Source organism: Euprymna scolopes, chromosome 23 (assembly GCF_053919585.1).
Source record: "Euprymna scolopes isolate OS-2025 chromosome 23, ASM5391958v1, whole genome shotgun sequence".
Taxonomy (NCBI): domain Eukaryota; kingdom Metazoa; phylum Mollusca; class Cephalopoda; order Sepiida; family Sepiolidae; genus Euprymna; species Euprymna scolopes.
In genome coordinates, this window is record NC_136504.1 from 78612346 (window position 1) to 78633128 (window position 20783).

The 20783-nt window shown below is 31.0% G+C and overlaps 1 protein-coding gene across 3 annotated transcripts in view; it reads left to right on the forward strand.

Annotated features, from left to right (window-relative positions):
- LOC145246017 (exocyst complex component 6B-like) overlaps nt 1-20783 on the forward strand; it is a 151737-nt gene that overhangs the window by 104952 nt on the left and 26002 nt on the right. For all 3 annotated transcript variants that reach the window (XM_080107831.1, XM_080107830.1, XM_080107832.1), the window contains exons 7-14: nt 1676-1744; nt 4350-4433; nt 8612-8658; nt 10249-10369; nt 12084-12155; nt 13592-13641; nt 16171-16321; nt 17250-17359. In XM_080107831.1, the coding sequence (XP_079963957.1) occupies nt 1676-1744; nt 4350-4433; nt 8612-8658; nt 10249-10369; nt 12084-12155; nt 13592-13641; nt 16171-16321; nt 17250-17359 (704 nt within the window). The remainder of the gene's footprint in view (nt 1-1675; nt 1745-4349; nt 4434-8611; nt 8659-10248; nt 10370-12083; nt 12156-13591; nt 13642-16170; nt 16322-17249; nt 17360-20783) is intronic.

Genomic DNA, 20783 nt, shown 5'->3' on the forward strand with positions numbered 1-20783 from the left:
ACGGCCTATGGAATTAACACCTTCAACCTCGAAAATAAAAATCAACAAATTTTTGAACGCTCTCTTTGAAAAAAAGCTCTCTTAACTTCACCTCTAATACAAATTATGTGTGGCAAGTCTCCTCCTAAAACACTCTTTTAACAATAACACTAAGTTCGAGTGACAAGCCCCCCCCCAACAAAATACCTCTGTAAGCCACATACAAGCATCTAAAACAAACAAACAAAAAATAGATCCTTCCTTAAAGAAAAATTGGTTAACTGTCCTAAAATGCTAGAATGGCCAGGAAATGATGAATTATTTTACATTAAATTTTTGTGAAACTAACCGCTCCCCCCTCTAATATTGTTTTTATTAGCTTTGTCTCTGTCAAGTTTTCAGTATGTTCACACATAATTTTCCTTAGCCCTACAATTAATTCAAAGTCCAAATGGCAACCCTCCTCATATTCTCATTGCATAGAAACCCTCTTAAAACTACACATAATCATCTTAAAAAAAAAAAAAAAAAAAGCATGCATATTTTCCCATAGAAAAAAAAAAGTTAACTGCCCTAAAATGCTAGAATGACCTATATTAGGAAATTATTTTACATTCAATTCTAAAATAATTTGTTTATCTTTCATTAAAGTTTTTCATGGGATTTTATACATAATTTCCTAAAAAGGTAGAATCACATTTTGGAGGGGTGGTCAGAAGGAGTTGAGTGGGGTTAAACAGAAGGTGTTAATCTACAATAATACCAAAGAAATATTGCAATATATTCATTTTTAAATGGTCTTATGTTTAGATTTAAGTTTTTTGTACATAAAGCACATTACAATTCAACTTTGAGTTCTCCAACTTCTTTTCTGTTTATGGATACATGGCATTTTTAAGGAATTGCTGCATATTTATGCACATTTACTGCAGATTATTTGGAAACCATAAACTTTGGGAGATTTTCAGTTGCATATTCTGATTCCTTGTACAAAAATACACTTATATGGTAAATTTCATTTCTTAGTCTTGTGTTTTAACAAAGATATGACATTTTTACTGAAAAAGTAGTGTAAAAAATGTGACAAAACGCATAAAGAGGGAAAAATATCCAAACGTGTGAGGCACAAAAATAGCCATAACTTCCTTAATTTTAATCAGATTTTAAAAATTTAAAAAGATTCTTTCTTAGCTCATCAAGCTCTTTCTATGCATACCAATATTGAAATATTTCAAGCTATTTCAATTTTTTCATGTGTATTGCTATTTTTATACTCACTGTACTTGTTTACTTGAATTTTTGTTTTGCATTTTTTTCTTTTTAAATCGCATAAATACTTATGATTAAATTTTTTTTTAACCTTTTATAAGTAATAATCTAAGAGTCTGATTTAACAAGTCAGCAAACAGACTGATAGATTATGTGATGAATCAGGGAGGATGAAACAGTCGGCCTTTGTAGGAGAAATCTTGTTAAATTAACGATTGAAATAAGTTTTTTTTAAATTGTTTGAGTTCATGGTTGCATTTTTTATTTAAATAAACATTTGATTAAAAAAATTAAAAGAAAAACAATTTACTGTGTAATTATTAAAGTTACATTGAGGCGAGAAAAACGTGTAATTTTCTCAAAATGTTATTAATATAGTTTCATCTTATATTCAACTTTTTCTTTTTTTCTCTTTTTCTCACTTTAGGAGTTAAGTGCGCAGGATCTTATTGATTTCTCTCCCGTTTACAGATGCCTTCATATATACACAGTTTTGGTAAGATTTATTTATATTTCCTCTTTTTTTTTAAGATGACGATTATTTGGATTATTTGATATATTTTGATCATCTTGGATCTTATTCTTAAAACATTTTCACTGGTGTAACCTGAAGTGTGTCTTGTTCAATTCGAGAATCTTTATTTTGAATACTGGAATTTGTACAGAATTTCTAACTAAACTCTTTATTTAATCCATGGGGATAGATTGTTCTAGTTCTGTCAGCCATGACCAGGTAAAAGCTTTGAATAATTCTTATGTTCTTAGTATCACTTGTTCTGTTGATTGAACCTTTCATCTTCAGAAGACTGATTATTACTTAGAATTTTATCCATTGCATGTTGTAGCTAATTGGTTTTTGGATGTTATAAATGGTTATTCAAAAATAACTAATAGTTAACATATATCACAGTATTAACTTTTTGTAGTGATTTTATACAAACACAAACAGTATTTACCCAACATTGCTTACATTGAAGACTTTTTAGAGAAAAAAAATTTATTAATTTTAAGCTATGGTGGTTTCTGCAATGATGGATGTCTCCACTTATGAAGGTTGTAGGTTCAATCCTAGGTGACACTCGAAATACACTTGCAAATTACTTAGGACTTCTACTCAGTCAGGGTTGATTGAATGAAAGCATGCTACCCACGTGAATTAAAGAGTTCCAAAACTCTATGCAGGTTCCGGAGTTTGACAAGAAACACCTGAAGAAAGTCAGAGGTCACATTGACGGAAATGTTGTAAAAATAACGCTCAAGATAAGAACAGTAGTCGAAAGATTGCAAATAATCAATCCTCATCTCAAAAATTCAGAAACGTAATTATAAATGCTTATTAACAAAAAATAACTTTTAATCAACACAGCATTCTCAATTAATCAGTCACGGCAATCTCTTTTTATACTGATTTTATAAGCAATTTATTGGCGATTTAAAAAAAAAAAAAAAATTTTTTTATGCATTAACCCTGAGCTACAATGAGTTCTGCAATCTTGGATTTTGACTCAACTTGATATGATGGATCAGAGTGAAGACCAGCTTTACATGGATCTTTGTGCAGGATCTCTCTTTCTTGGTTGCTTTCTGGTGACTTCTAATGCAAAAACAAATTTCACAACAGTGTCATTGTTGGTCTTCAGCACATGTTCAAACAATCTGAGATACCAATTCGTGTGATGCCATTGTACCTTCGGATATCTTCATTGCAGACATGGTTGAACAGTTAGCATTTTGGTTCCCTTGGGAAAAATAATGAAAACTAATGTTTATATCTTTTATTATTGGAAGTTGCATGTTAAAATGCAACTTTAAAAACAACAAAAAAAAAAAAAAAAAAAAAAAACAAAAACAAAAACAAAATCTACGTGAGTTGAGAAAAACTAAAAACAAATTTTAAACAATTTGTTTTTAGTTTTTCTGAACGTCTTTCTCTGTTTAGATGAGTTTTTAGAATCAAAACAATAAATAAAAATATTAGCATTGCTGGATGCACAATAGCCGTAATGATAAAACTATTGCTGGGCACACACACACACACACACACACACACACACACACACACACACACACACACACACACACACACACACACACACACACACACACACACACACACACACACACACACACACACACACACACACACACACACACACACACACACACACACACACACACACACACACACACACACACACACACACACACACACACACACACACACACACACACACACACACACACACACACACACACACACACACACACACACACACACACACACACACACACACACACACACACACACACACACACACACACACACACACACACACACACACACACACACACACACACACACACACACACACACACACACACACACACACACACACACACACACACACACACACACACACACACACACACACACACACAAAATGGGAATTTAAAACCAAAAATGATGCAATTTTAATGTCATTTATTATTTTTTTCCTTACTTTCGACATTTACATCAGAGCAAGTTATATATTTTTTTTGTATTTTTTTCCTGTTTTTCATTTTGTTAGTATTAATCCTACCATTAGCATAGAAGACATTCGATAAGGTGTAAGCCAAGTTTGGGTAATGTGTTGTGCTTGGTGGCTCGTATTTGAATTTTGTGAAGTGTGTGTTTGTGTGTTTGCTAAATATGTGAATTATAATCTATAATACTATTGAATGCAAATTCAAATCTTGTTTTATCATGCTAAAAAAATGTTGTTTAAAATGAATTGAGTTTTAAGTTTTTGTAAATGTTTTATGGATTTATTATAGAATAGCAGAAAGTGAATCTTGATTTTACTATCAGCAGCATCCTAATTTATTTCTCATTTTGTCCTTATGTTCTTACATTCCATAAACGATGTTTCTAACATTATCTTTGACTAATTTTTTACCTTGAAGTATTATTGATTTCATTCCTTGTCTGAGTGGATTTCCATGAAAAAAAAGTACTTTTTCAAACAACTGCATTTCTACATTCTTCATTTATTAAGACACTTTGTTTTAAGTACTATCACCACAAAAAAATTACATGATATATTGTTCTAACATTTCAGGGTGCCAGGGAAACGTTTGAAACATATTACCGTAAGCAGAGACGAAAACAAGCACGCCTTTCCTTAAATCCTCCCTCAAATATGGTGTGTATATTGTTCTTCTAAAATGTTCATTTATTGCAAATTATAATTTTAATTTTTGAATTGACACAGACAGGTACTTCAGCTAGTATAGCATAATTTTGGATGCTTATTTTTATTGAGACTCAAGTGAAATATTGCAGTTTAGACTAAAAGAACAGAAAAACTTATGAATAAACTTATTCATCATTAAAAAAATATTAGTGTACACTGAAAATTATGATAAATTATCAAGTAGAATTTCAATAAAAAATAAAATTAATTTACTATTTAAAGTCCATTGACTTTGAACGACATTTGCATTGTGTTAAGTTTGTTATAAAAGATTAATCTCGGTTCTATGAAGATCACATGCTGGTTTGTCAATCAAAGTTTGTGTTTTCTGAATAGTAAATTAATTTTAGGTTTTCATTAAAAATTCCACTTATTTTCTCTAATTTTTGCTGTACATTAATATTTTTCACTGATAAGTAAATACTTGTGCTGGTCAAAATAATAGAACATATGTAAATTCATTCCGTTTGGGTTAATTTTCGGCTTATAAATTGTACAGGTGAGATATCTTATATTTAAATAACAATTGCAACTATTTTTAATCATTTGAGGAGGTGCATGTGACAGACAATGAGTACTTTATTGTCACATTAGAAAAGTTAACGTTTCAATTTAATAGAATATTTTGTCGTTGAGTAATCTTAAACTCAAAAAATTTTGCAAATATTGTTTAAAAAGATTTTGAAAGCGATTTAATAATACTGTATAATATGGGTCGCTCTAAAGACATATCTTTGCCTGAGAATCAGCGTATCTTTGATTTGCAGGCAGAAGGAAAGATGAACATGGAAATCGCAATCGAGGTCGGGTGTTCAAGATCGGTGGTGACCAAAGTGCTCCAGAAAGGTGCTGAGGGTGTTTCCAACAGCAATCGCAAGAAATGCAGACGAAAGAAAAGAACCCCCAAAAGACAAGACTGGGCACTGGACAAGGTGGCAAAGAAAAGTCGATTCCAATCAACAAGTCACATCACTGAAGCGTGGAAACCAGCTTCTGGTGCCAACGTTTCGAGAAGCACTACCTACTGAAGGCTCCGGCAACTGGGATACTGAAATTGTATAGCTGCCATTAAACCATTCCTTAACAAGAAGCAGATGTTGAAGAGGCTGCGATGGGCAACTGCTCATCAAACCTTGACTGCAGACGAATGGCAGTGTGTGATCTTTTCAGACAAGTCTTGATTTGGTATCTCCTTCGGCGATGTGTTTGGTGAAGAACCACGGAATGGTATAATCAAGAATGCATTAAGTCTGAAGTTTCCGCAGTCTTGCATGGTTTGGGGCTGTATGAGTGCTAAAGGTGTTGGTAATTTATGCTTCATCAAAGAAACTGTAAACGCAAAAGTGTACCAATATATACTGGAAGCTAATTTACTGCCAGTATTGGATAACCAGTTTGACAGAGAGGCTACAGATATCATTTTTCAACATGACTTGGCTGCCAAGACCATGTCTTCCTGGTTCCAAGAATGATCGCTCCCTGTTCTTGAATGGCCGGTGAACTCGCCAGATTTGAATGTTATTGAAGCCTTGTGGGACCAGATGAAAAGGAAGCTCTGCAAAGAAAAACCTACTACTCTTGCAGCCATGAAGATTGCAATCCAGAACATATGGGATTGCGAGAAGCTTGTTGATTCCATGCTCCGAAGAATTGTTCCTGTTATCAAGGCAAAAGGTGCTGCTACTAAATATTGATTAATTTTATTTGTATTTGTGTTAATAATAAAACTATTTTGCTTACTTACCTGCCTTGTTTTATTAATTTGAAACACGAAATATTCAAAAGCTGACATAGAAATTGATATGAAAACAAATTCTGTCGTAAAACAACTATTTCTGTTTAGCATGATAGGGATATTTTAACACCACTTACATCTCCCAGATCGTCCTCAATAAGAATTTTGTGCCAAAAAACATGATGTTCTATATTTTTGACCAGCACAAGTATATTTGTAATGTTTTTCTGTTGATGTTATTTTGAACTGCCATAATTTATTTGAACATCAATATAAATAAGCACCAATATTCTGATGCATTTTTTTTAGAAGTGAATACATCTCGCATGCTTTGTCCACTGTTTTGAATCTGTAAAAGATTAATATTGCTAGTTTATATAAGATTTCAAATTTGTCGGATGCGAATTTAACTAAGGTCATAGCAACAATGGATGCAGAGTTGAGAAGATGAAGTAAGAGAGAAAGGATACCCTGAAAGTGAAGTAGTGAGAAGGAAGAGCATGTTAAGAATCTTCAAAAAAACTTTGGTGCTTCTTGAAAGACATACACAAGTTCAAAATATGGCACTTCAAAATTTATGTGTCTTCTAAGCCAGCATGTCATAGAAAACTACAAATAGTGAAATATTTATTTATTTTTTAAATTATCTATAAATATAAAAGCGAAAATATGTATGTATGTGTGTTCGCTTTTTCTGTATGTCTACAATAGGCTTTTTTCAGAGAAGCGGTCAGTCGCTTCCCAACTTTTTAAAACTTTTTATATCACATATAAATCGTAATATCTCACAGTTAACAACGAAGCTCGCCTGTCTATTTAATTTGCTCGATTTCAGGAAGATAAATATTCAACATTTGTCGCTCGACGCATGTGGGTTAGACTTTTTCCTATAACATCTTGGGAAAATAAAAATCACGCAGTCAAACTTGACCTCCTTAAACTCATTATAACGGGCACCTGCCAAATCCAAGTAATTAAATAAATTCAAACGTGTTTCCGTTAGCATGTCGCGGTGGGGCAATGGTTAACGTCGCACATTTTTTTTTTTTTTTTTTTTTTTTTTTCACATTTTAATTTACAACTTTGCCTCAAGGGCTCGGGTTTGATCCTCATACTTACTTTTTTTTTTTTTTTTTTTTTTTTAACCCCCCCCCCACACACACACACCTCCAAACACCCAGGCAACACGCCGGGTACCCCTCGCTAGTACTTAATAATTTGTAATTTTTGGTGTACACAAATAAGTACACCAAAAATTAGGGAAAATTATTGAGTAGAATTTGAAGTAAAATGTTTTATTGTATATTTCCAATTGCTTATTGGCACATCTTTACATCTTTAAAAGAGAGAACAGAGGAGATAAGTCATTAAATGTGTTTGTGCCAATGGAGAACCGGAAATATACGATAAAATTGATCTATATTTTAAATTAAAATTTTATTTGATCTTCCATATAGATACTTACTATTACTTATATATACTTTACTTACGTTAAGAGTTTTTCTGGTAATTTATTTTGAAGTGCTATATTCTGTGTACTCAGCGAATTCATAAATCGTCATGTCCACCGCTTCCAACGAGATAATCTCATCAGAGAAGCCATCGATCGGGTTTCTCCTCAGGGCTGGAAGAAGCAATGCAGCAGTCAGCTTAAAGCATTGCTCAGAATGATTAAGCAAGATACCAAACTGATTCTGGGTCTGAAGATCTACAGTGTTCTGTGACTGGCTGTCGATAGTGTCAGCATTGGCGATGTATTGCTGAGCTTGGTCAGCTTTTGTGCAAGATGTGGTGAATTCATTGGAAGGAGCTGACTTAACCGATCTGGGGGCGAATGCTGCTTCAAGACAATAACGGCTATATTTCATCTGTATATTTCTAACAAGCATCTCTTTTATCTTAAAACTATTTAATTCAACAGATTTATGATATATTAAAGTAAGTACACGTGTGCTTTTTTTGTCATACAAGCAGTCAAATACCCCCATCCCCACCCAACCTGGCATTACCCAAGAATGAATGAAATTACCTGTGTACTCCTGCTCCCAGCCCTGAACACCATGTTATAATTTGTTTTTTTTTTTTAAATTTCTATACTTTTAAATTTAATGAAAACAAAGTTATCTTTATTGTTTATAGATACCTAATATAACTGGACATTTCATAATATTATTGTAAAATAAAAAAAAATAATACAAAATAAATACCACTATTGGATTCAATGTGAAATTTGACTTACATTATTTCATTTTGTTATAGAGCTTGGTTTTTATTTGCATCCTTAAAATACCACATATATAATATGCTTTTAATTAAAATACCACATATATAATATGCTTTTAATTAAAAGCAGCATTTTCGCTATAAAATATCTATTTCTTTTTTATTTCAGTATGAAAGTTTAGATGCTTATAAGTTGTATTTTCATGATGTTGTAGGGTAAGTAATCTTTGAGATTTTATTTAAATAAAATTATGAAGTATTTTTTATCTTTAAAGATATTGATGAGGTGACTAAAATGTTGCTGCACATCTAAAATAATAATTTAACACATCACTTACAAAGTCTCAGTTCTGACACATAGATGAAATTACTAATTTAAAAAAGTCGATATGATTTCTGTAAAGTACTCACCTTCAAATAGAACTTGTCAAAATTTGAGCCCAGTCAGATCATTAGCGTACAAATTACATTATAGTTATTCAAGTAAAGCTACTATTGCAAAACGATGAAAAAATTTCAATTTTGTATATTAATAAAGCATTGCTTTCTCATGAGACAAATATTTTTCAATCAAATTAATGTCTTGATAAATATTATTCTTAGTCTGATCTATTGTAAACCTGCTGAATTTAAATGCAGATGTACAATCATAAATGATGTCGAATTGTCAGATTGACCAAATTCAGCAGTTGTCTTGAAAAACATGAAAAAGTCCATAAACTTGTTTTAGCCAATTGTAAATTGAAGTTGTGTGAGATAACAGAGGAGTTTGATATGAGAAGACGGTGTATTCATTATTTTGCATGGACATTTGTCAATTAGAAAGTTGTGTTCAAACACTATAGATTGATGAGTCGGGGTTGTTTACAATAGATACAATGCAACAATGTGTTTGCATCAAAATTTTGTGACAGTGGATGAAACATGGATCCATCACATCGGATTCAATTCAACTGAATGGACAAGAGCAGGTGGAAAACATCCAAAATGAACAAAGATATAAACATCAACATTATCGATTACCTTGAGAAAGAAAGAACCATCCATAGCGAATATTATATAGTTTATGCACCATGCCACAAGTTGATTGCAACAATTACAAAACTATATGAATTGCACTTCAAATTGCTTCTCCAAACACCCTATTCTGACCTCCAGATTCTACTGGCTACTTGCAGAATACTCCAGGTAAAGAGATTTGGCTTTTATGAAGAAGTAGTATCATAAACTAAGGCTTATTTGTTGACCAAAGAGAAATTGTACAATGAAAAAATGGCATCAAATTTTTAGCGAATCATTTGAATCAGTATATCACTGTAGAAGGAAATTATGTTGATGAATAAAATAGAATTTTGCTTAAAAGTTGTCATATTAAATGTATTATGATTTACATTTTTTTTTTTTTTTTAAAGAAAATTAATTATCAATCAGTATTGACTGTTGATGAGAACAGATTACCACATTTGTTATCAAACATATTAAAAAAAAACTGTTTAATCCTAGGTACGGCTGATACTAAGAATACAATTGATTTTCTTAAGACCCCTATTCTGTCATGGCTGATGAAATGAGAGTAAACTATCCCCATGGATTAAATAAAGAGTTCTGTTCAAGATTCTGTCTAGATTGCAAATTTGATAAAAATTCTCAAGTTCAACCAGATAGATTTGAAGAAGATCGAAAGTTACATTGGTTGAATCATTGTGAAAATAACATTCAAGATGAAAACAGTAGTCCAAATAATACAAATCATCAATCGTTATCTCAAAAATTTAGAAATATTTTTTTATAATTGTCTTTTTTAAGATTTTTTGTGGTAGAAGATCACATTCTGAATACGACATGTGGATTAGTAAATCGAGCTTATATGGATGAATTGTGGGAAATGGCTGTGACAAAGATTGCTGCTGAACTGCGCAGAAATTGTGTAAGTAAATCATGCTATCTCATGAAAAGGTAGACATTAAAACTATTTCCTACATAGAATAAGTTTGGACTTTTTACTAGATAATTAATTTGGTATTTATCTAATCCAATAGTGCTTGAGTCTTCGGTAGTTATTAGTAGATTTTGTACTTACTTAAGTAAGCAAAAGAACTCGTATAAGTCAAGATTTTAATCTTTGTGATCTCTTCAGAGCCAGATCATTATTTATCTCAAACAAGGACTTATATATATTATACTTCTCGATGCCATATTAGTGGGTAATTGTTACGATTTTACCTTATGATCCACAAAAAAAAATTTTTTTTTTTAAATATTTCTTCATTTCTTTTTTTCCCTTACTTTCCCTCTCTGTCCTGTTCTAACCAAATCTATCGACCTATTCCACAAATCCTAAAACTCCATGAAAAATCTCCAGAAAGAATACACAATTAAACCCAGAACTTTATCTTCCAATGTAGACCCCCACTACCATGTCTCCTCCAACATCAGGGGTCTATGTTCCAACTTTCCAGAGGTTGAAATCCAACTACAGGAGACCAAAGCAAACCTATTTTTCCTAAGCAAAACTGGTATTAGACAGACTATATCCCTAGATGAATTTGTGATTAAAGGATATTCTAATTTAACATTTAAATTTGACCCCCAAGGTGGCCATAGGCATGGAATATGTGCCTACATTAGAGATGGTTTTCAATGTGGTAGGGATATCTCTAGAGAAGACCCTAAATTGCCCTATATGTGCTTTCGAATTGCTCTTGCTTACACCACTGCATTTATATTTGCCCTCTATCATTCCCATAACAACGGAGTTACTATTTTTAAGAGCATATCTGAGAAAATTGATCACATCTTGTCTGCTCATCCTTTGGCTAACATTCACTTCTGTGGAGACTTCAATGTTCACAATATGGAATGATTAGCCCACTCAAACGAGACAGATGATGAGGGGAGGTTGTGTCATGATTTCTACATTGCTTATGACCTAACTCAGATTGTTCAAGAACCCACTCGTGTGCCCAGCACTGATGGTCACTATGCAAGTTTCCTAGAACTTTTTCTCACAACTTGCCCTGAGTTATATTCATCTTCCATTCTGTCTCCACTGGGATCTTCCGACCACTTGGTTGTCTCGGTTAAGATAAAAACAAAATGTAATAAGTCCTTCGACATAGCTCTCCATCGTACAGTATATTGATACTCTATGGCTGACTGAGATAGCTTTCATACATTTATATCAGATCTACCTCTGTGTTCCATGTTTAAAAAGAACGTGTTCTCCATAGTGTCAAACTTGATGGAATGGTTAATTGTAGGTATAGACCGCTTCATACCCTCCAAAAAATTGCAGCAAAAACCTAACAGTCAGCTGTGATTCTCTCCAGAATGTGCTACTGCCATTGCGCACAGAAATCACTATTTCCATTGCTTTCAATGTAACAGATGTACTGAGATTAGACATGAGTGTAGTGTTTAGTATGTATTCAAGTTCTCTCCTACATTGCATTGCTTAGGGAAATCTTTATCTTTATGTATTAGTTTCTAAATTTTTTTTAATGTATATCAGTTGTAAGTTTCTACTTGTAGTTATTAGTCTTTATTGTATGTTCATAACTTATGATTAGTTGAAGTTTTTAATTTGAAATTTGTAACATTGTTAAAAAAAATTTTTTAAATAGTTTTAATGTGTTTTTCAGGATTATTGTACGTCTGGAAATATTATGTTGGAGATCAAAAATCTAATTCTCTTATTTTGCCATACATTAAGGGTAAGTTTTTGTTTGTTTATATTTAAGCACTTCAACTCAAAATGGCTTTTTTTTTTTTTTTTTTTTTTTTCTGAACAAAAATAAATTCATTCACGATCTATTTTGCACCCCCCCTCCACAATATGTTAAAACATTTTCCAGTATATATTTTTAAAATCAATAGATTTATGTTGTATCTGGTGTGCCTGAAACAAAAACTATTCTATCAATTGTCTGATTATACTTTCACCTTTTTAATGTTCAGTTTGGTTTATTAGACTAGTTCAAACAAATGTTCTATTTTACAATATTCAATTCGGGATGGGGGTAGTGATATAACAAAATTATGCAACTTCTGATTACATTGGAATTATAAATAGAAAACATAGCTTTGCTTTTATATATCATAAAAAAGAACAAATTATTCCCATCTAGGAAAAACATTATAGCTTTGCAAACGCCACATATAAAATCAATATGGTCAGATTTTATATAAGCCATTATCTGAGGTAGGTTTTCCACATCTTACCTGTCGCTTTCTTTTGCTTTCTGAAATTCTTATATTAATTTTTAGTCACATTGCAAAACAATATATCATATTTAACAGCGGTAGCATGATTTTCATTCACTACTCATCCCCCCCCTCTTCTTAACGTAACCAGTAACTTTTCTACATTTGGCACATTTTTTTGCACCAGCGTTGTCCATGTTTACTTTCTTCTTTTAATTTCACATTAAATCTTCAGTTTACATTCCTTGAAATAACAACATCTCCCTAGCAAGTTCTGCCAATTCTTGACTATTTCATTGGCTGTTCAGATACGTTCATCAGAGTACGCTATTAATGTAATAGGGAAGTTTCGACCAGTTAATAAAACCACTTATGATCTAATAAAAATAGCGTAATACAACAACAAACACTCAGATATTTTGAACCTAACAAAATCGACTTTGTTTGCCCTCTATCATTCAAAAAAACCTAAATACCAATTTTTTTTTTTTTCCAAATATCAATCCAATGCAAACATCTTTTTACGTGCTGCATGATTTAACGTTATTCTGCACTTTTACCTAACATTTTAATACTTTGACTTTTTTCATTTTGATCAAAATTTTTTACAAAAAACATAAAATGGTGATAAACAATTAAGAAAAATCTTTTGCTTATAGACGTAATGGGTTACTGTGAAGTAAGGACCCTACCTACAGGGATGTTCTTAGCAGGATGTCTGTTCACATTACATTTAAATTTCTGCATGTTAATACACTCAGGGAAGCAGGAAACAAGGAGAGAATTCCAAAGTCTGCCAGTTCAAAGGAAGAAACTACCACTATACATAAATATTTTGATAATAAAAAAAGTATTTTCTATTTATTTTCAAAAAGCAAATATAATCAAATAATTGTTAATTGTTACTAATTTTCTAATTGCTGATTCATATGAATTTTTTCCTTAGGGTTATGGTTTCAGTGTGGGTCACTTATTGGAATTGTTGCTTGAGATCAGGTAAGATTCTTCTTTGTTTTATTACCAGTCGCTTTAGTAATTCACACAAGTGATCAACAGTAATAGTGACGCTTTCACAATAGAGTTAACATATCAGATCCTTTTCTCCTTTTTGATGTAACAATTCTCATTAGTAGTCATTTTCTTTTTCTTTTTTCTTTGAACAAATATTTTCCAGTTTTTTTATAAATATTTCTGCCCACCCCATGAAAAAAATCAGAGGCAAAATATCAAGGTAGCACCTTATAAAGACTAATTGAGAATGATTTAAAAAAAAAAAAACATGATAAAAATGGTTACTGGCAGATAGTTAACACTTCAATAAAACATCTCACAAAAAAAAACATGATAAAAATGGTTACTGGCAGATAGTTAACACTTCAATAAAACATCTCAAAAAAAAAACATGATAAAAATGGTTACTGGCAGATAGTTAACACTTCAATAAAACATCTCAAAAAAAAAACATGATAAAAATGGTTACTGGCAGATAGTTAACACTTCAATAAAACATCTCACAAAAAAAAAACATGATAAAAATGGTTACTGGCAGATAACACTTCAATAAAACATCTCACAAAAAAAAAAATTATAAAAATGGTTACTGGCAAATAGTTAACACTTCAATAAAACATCTCACAAAAAAAAACATGATAAAAATGGTTACTGGCAGATAGTTAACACTTCAATAAAACATCTCACAAAAAAAATAGCACAAAAATCTCAAAGATGTGGTTAACAGTAACAGAAAGTTTCTTGCAAAATTCTACAAAAAAAAAACATTTTTCAATAAAGAAAAAATAAAAATCGTTTTTATTAAAAAAAACTTAACAAAAAGGGAGATCATATTCCATTTCAACTTTAAAAATACAGAAAACTATAGTCAATGTTTTACAAGAGTGTGACTCTTTCCAAAATCCACAATATAGAAGTTGGTCTTGATGATGTGCTTTATGTATTTATACACAAAACAATGACTCTAAGTGTCCTCTTGTGTCTCCTGATATCTATAAGAAGTTGAAAGGTTCCAAGTCTATGGAAACAGATCACAATAATAATAGAAATGCTTAAACTCGGAAAAGACTCAAATAATCAATCGCATTATAGACCAAATGTTTGAAGTTGTATTTGTAAAGTTCTAGAAAGAATAACTGGAATATTGATTTGCTCCCAAACAAATTACAATCATAGTCTGGGAACAAACTTCTGACCATTTAATTACACAAGAAATTTTCATAAAAAAGGTGTTAATAAAAGAACACTTGATTGCAGTTTTCTTCTGATTTGAAAAACACAACATACGATAGACATGGAATTGTTAAAGATATCCCAGACTTTGAATTAAAAAGCAGTTTCATCCAAAACTACCTAGTAAATAGGAACCTTAATATATATGTAAGAACCACAGTCTTTGGGTTAAAAGAGCCGGAAACTGTGACTCAAGGGAACATCCTCTCCATAACTTTAAACTTGGAATAAATTGTTCATTATATGTAGATGATTTTTCTTGTACACTGCTGCTGCTGAATTGTTGGACGAGTTTGACTTGAATGCAGTGTCGGACATAGAAATGTTGATATCATCTGGTTTTGATCGAGATCTTTCTCATAGATTTGGAGCACTTCATATTTCTGAAGGGTTTCTGGTTACTCCAGACACCAAGGAAATAGGAACCAGTGGTTTCTCCAATCACTTGGAAAGGTAATCATCCATAGGCATTAAGTGGTGATTTCATTTGCAATATTTTTAATTTTTTCATTTGCAATATTTTTAATTTTTTCATTTGCAATATTTTTAATTTTTTCATTTGCAATATTTTTAATTTTTTCATTTGCAATATTATTATTTTTTTCATTTGCAATATTATTATTTTTTTCATTTGCAATATTATTAATTTTTTCATTTGCAATATTATTAATTTTTTCATTTGCAATATTATTAATTTTTTCATTTGCAATATTATTAATTTTTTCATTTGCAATATTATTAATTTTTTCATTTGCAATATTATTAATTTTTTCATTTGCAATATTATTAATTTTTTCATTTGCAATATTATTAATTTTTTCATTTGCAATATTATTAATTTTTTCATTTGCAATATTATTAATTTTTTCATTTGCAATATTATTAATTTTACTGTGTTGCAGTAGATGACTGAATGTCCTTGTGTTCCATAAATTGTCTACAGATGTCTTGACAAGAATGATCAGGGGTCAGTGAATCTTGATGCAGCTACTTTAGATTTCATCAGAGCTCCTGAAGGAGCTGCACTGGGTGTCAAATCAGTCTGCCTTGGGTGCTCCTTCCAAGAACCATAGTTCCTGATACGTTAGCTCTATTGTTACTCGTTACCACATCCCTGCCATGTTTAGAGTTGTGCAATTTCTGCCGATCAAATTAGATGCAAAATACAGAGTACAAATAAATTTGTAAATTGAAAAGAAAAATGTTTTTGTTATCTCCATTTCTACATTTGTGTTCATTTTTTGTTTGCAAATCTGTTTTTTCTTTTTTCTAATCCATCAGGGACCAGTACAATGAAATGCTAATGAATAAATGGGCCGGTATATTTGACAGTATATTTAGTGACGACAACTATACCCCTATGTACATAGAAACTGAAGAGGAATTCCGAGCTGTGATGAAAGACTTTCCTCTTGCAGAACAAATCACTCCGGTAAGTTACCTATCTAGCCCTGGTCAGGCCATGCTAACTTCTTCAAGAGGAGGAAGTTTATAGGCAATATCAAATTCACAAGCATCCCCAGTTGCATATATATCTCAGTCATGGGAAGATGACATATATAGTGTCTTGCATTATCAAATGGTCACCTAGTTTGTACTGGCCAGGCTCCACGTCAGTAAACTTCAGTGATCTAATGAGAACCGAGAACCGGTGTGTCAAGTCAATATGATTATACCATACGTGTGTGTGTGTATATATATATATATATATATATAATATATATATATAATATATAATGTTCAACTTACTCCAGTAAGAACTTTGTAATTTTAACTCAAAAACTTACAAGTGTGCAGAATACCTGGAACAGGCAATGTCACTCCCACCACCCTCACCTCAGAATTGATTTCTGAAGTGGGGGTGGTGACAGTCTCCACTTGTAAAAACACATTTTCTTGCTTGAAAGTTACTTTGCATTAATGTCACAGCTAGAAGTGAAGGCGGTAAAGTCTTTGTTTTTCCCTGTCCTGGAGAGGAACTAGAATAAATACTGTTGATCTTAAAATTGATTGGCTAATTGTTTTTACTAGCCAAGTCAATTTCAATATGAATTATATTATGTAATGGAAATTATGAAAAAGGTGGAGGAAGAAAAGTCAATTTGTTAAACTTATTAAAATTTAGAGAAAATATTGGTCACAAAAATAGTTTCCCATGGGTTGTAGAAAGACTTGAGATCCTTGCTTAAACAGAATATTTTAAAATCAAAATCTGTCTTTACTACATTTCTGAATTTTTTAGATGAATCCAAATAATACAAATTATCTTTAATATTTATAATGTGTCAAAGCCAAAGATTATTTACACTAAGCTGAATTTTCTTTTTTACTTATCAGTTTTATTTTCCTTATTTTTTTAGGATATCTTTCCCAAACAGTTTCCATTCTCTCAGTTCGTACCAAAAATTTACCATGAAGTTAAAGAATACATTAATGCATGCTTGAAATTTTCATCAGATTTGCATTTAAGGTAAGATCATTGTTTTTTAATAAAGATTTTTCAACAGAACACAAGATACTTTCTAAGTAATTTATAAATTTTATTGCTTTATCCCATTTTTTTTTTTTTCATTGCAGTTATTTTTTAATATTAATGGAAAATAAAGTTATCAATCTTTTTTTCTATACAAGATGAATTTCTGTATCCAGAATGATGAGAACTTTAACATTAAAGAAATCCTTTAAACCAACTGAGATAAATCTGTTTTCTTTCAATTCTGGTTCACATTATTTGAAAATATCAGCCATTAGAAGAAGTTTAAGACTTCTACTTGGTCATGGCTAATGAAATGAGAACAAGCTATCCCTGTAAATTAAATAAAGGGTTATGTTTTAAACTGTAGACATCCCAAAGTTTGACAAGATACTCCTGAAGGAAATTGGAGGCTATATTGGCCAATGTGAAAATAATATCCCAAAATAATGAAATTGATCAATTCTTATGTCCAAAATTCTGAAACGTAAAAAAATGTTGAATATTGAAAATATTTGAATTCAAAACAATCAATTTGGCATTATTGATTTGATAAATTTAAATTTGAAAATTTAAGCTATTCATCTTTTTAAAAATAGATGGCTTGTAATTTTAAAATGTTTTGAATAAAATTCCATAAATTTAAAAATGGAAACCGATTGCTTAAAAATCTTTCATTGATGTAAACAATTACATATAATTTTCTTTTTTAAAAAAATATTTTATATAATACAGCATGAATTAAAAATAACTGGACAGTGACAACATGTTTCGTTCAAATAATGAAATTTGTTGGTATTTTGATAATAGATTATTATTTTATGCATGAAACAAATCCTATGTACTTGATGAGGTATCAAATGTCCATGAAACAAAACTTTTGTGGAGTACAATTAGAGTAAGTACTGATTGTATTCTTTGATTGATGTAGGAGTTTTGTTAAGGAAGAGTTACACACAATTTGCCACAAGTCGTCGTCAGTCTGTCAGGTTATTTGTCTGCGAAGGACACGATTTTCAATCTGAAAACAACACTGTAAATATCTAACAGGAAGATACATTGACACTGAAAAGATTTATTTGAATTGCTTTGCTTAACAATAATCTATCAAATTATCCATTACTTTACAGTAAGAAAACACTGACAAGACAGACTTATATTTACACAAAAATAACTTTTAGAAACATGTTTTTCAAGATAACAATAAATATTTTGTATGTTATTTTATTCATTACTCTCTTTTAGTTTTGATAACTTTTTATGTGATATATGAATCAACTATATGCTAGAATCAGGTGGCTCTTGCTCGTATTGGACATTACTTTATGAATATTTTTAGGATGTTCATTAACTGTTGCGGTTATAGTCAGCTAATGTACTTCCTGATTTCTGGCTTAGTGTTACCAGAAGTAGTGACAAGGCAAATCAGTTCGTTCACTTTTATTGTTCTTCAGTATTTCTATTGTGAAGCAATTTATTGAAATAAAAATGAAAAGGGCATTATTGAAAAGTATACAATAAAAATTAACAATACACATACAGATAAAAATAAGTCTTTATTTGAAAATTTATTAACAAAATTAGAAAATAAAAGTTTTTATTTCATTTGAAATTTTATAAGAAATATATGTTTATGAAATTATAAAATATCTTTTATTTTACAAATAAAAGAAAAAATAAAATTAATTTCATTAATTCTTAATTAAAATAAGACTGAAAAAATTTTTCGATGCTTATTATATAAAAAAAAGAAAGATTGGAAAAATGTCATTAAATGCACAGGAGATTGAGAGAAAAAAAGTGAAAGAACTGATTAGCTTTGTCACCGCTTCCAGTCGTGCTACGCCAGAAATTAGGAAGTATATCTAATGCTTGGTACATAGAGAAGTAGAAGGCAAAAATGTTAGGGGTCATGTAACCTTTAACATGATGCTGGATTTTATAATTTGGTTAGAAGTCTATTAACTTTTTCTATGAAGCAATTTTCCATGAGCTTTTCTTGCATAAAATGCTTACAAATGCACCTTGTTCGTATTGAACATTAACTATGAATACTTTTAGGAATTATTTAGAGTTTATGAGGTGCTCTTAGTCCCAAGGATTGAGATCTGGAGGCGAAATAATACGGGAGATATCCTGAAATTTTTTCACCATCCATTTAAATGAACCTTGTGTTGCTTCATCTTTTCGGACATGGAAATGACCATTACTTATAACCTAAGATTTGTATCTGATGTCTTTATGGACAATATTTCAGAGTGTTCCTTCTGGCACACAGTGCTCTTTTGCAGTGAAGTGCATTGATCATCTGTGATTACCACCAATAGTGTACCGTATTTGCTGAATACGTTCAAGTATTCGAATGCTATTCGTGTGTAGAAAATGTGTTGTGTGCTTCGAGCTTAAATAACAAAATGTTAAACGAAAAATCAAGTGACTTTACAAAATGGTTCTATTTCTAAATTGCTGTATTCAAGCTTCATAGCCATGATAACTATGTTTCTCTTCATTTGTTATGGGCTGCCATTGATAATTCTGATACATAGAAAATATAAAATCAAATGATATTCCTGCTAGAGTAAATGTAATATTATGTGTTAAGATACACCTTGTGCGTGCATAGTAGGGTGTGTGTATAACTCTCTTGTTCAAAGAAATATATAAATCCGTTTGCTATTTCTTGCAAAGATCTGTGTGTACACCTCTCATAGTCAAGAAATATATAAATCTGTTATAGGCTGTTTCTATGAAAGGAGATTACACATTCAATTTTATGCGTGATTTCCATATATATATATAGTATTTTTCAACGAAATCTGCACTGAATGAGTATCCTCATTTGCATATTACATTAAAGAAAATCTATTTTAATAATTAGCACAATCTTATTATTTTCTGTAATAGAATCGTTTTAATTGTACCATTTAAAAATATTATTTAAAGTGTATTTATTTAGTTTATCTCTAATTCAATTAATATTTGATTTAATTTATTTTTAATTAATATCTGACAACAGTTGCGTTTAAAACTGGAAGTCTCATAGACTAACTATGAGAGTTATTTCCCTTTAAACTAATACTTCCGGTTTTTGTTTGAAAATATAGGCAACTTTTTTTCTTTTTTTTTTAATTTGCGGTTGAGTTACACAAATAATTTTTAAAAAATCGTAACCACTTAACACTATTTCTAACACTTCTGCAGCTTAGCAACATGTCGGTAATGGAGACGTGTTTGAATGAGAAGCGCTACTGACTGGCAGTTCTGTGAACCTCAAATATAAACACGTTTCTCCGATTACGCATAAATATATAATAACGAAGTAAATAACACAAAAATATATGAAAATCAAAACATTTATTGTATAAAAATTTATCAAAATATAAGGTGCTTGGAATTAAACGTAACTCAGCATTCACTTGGC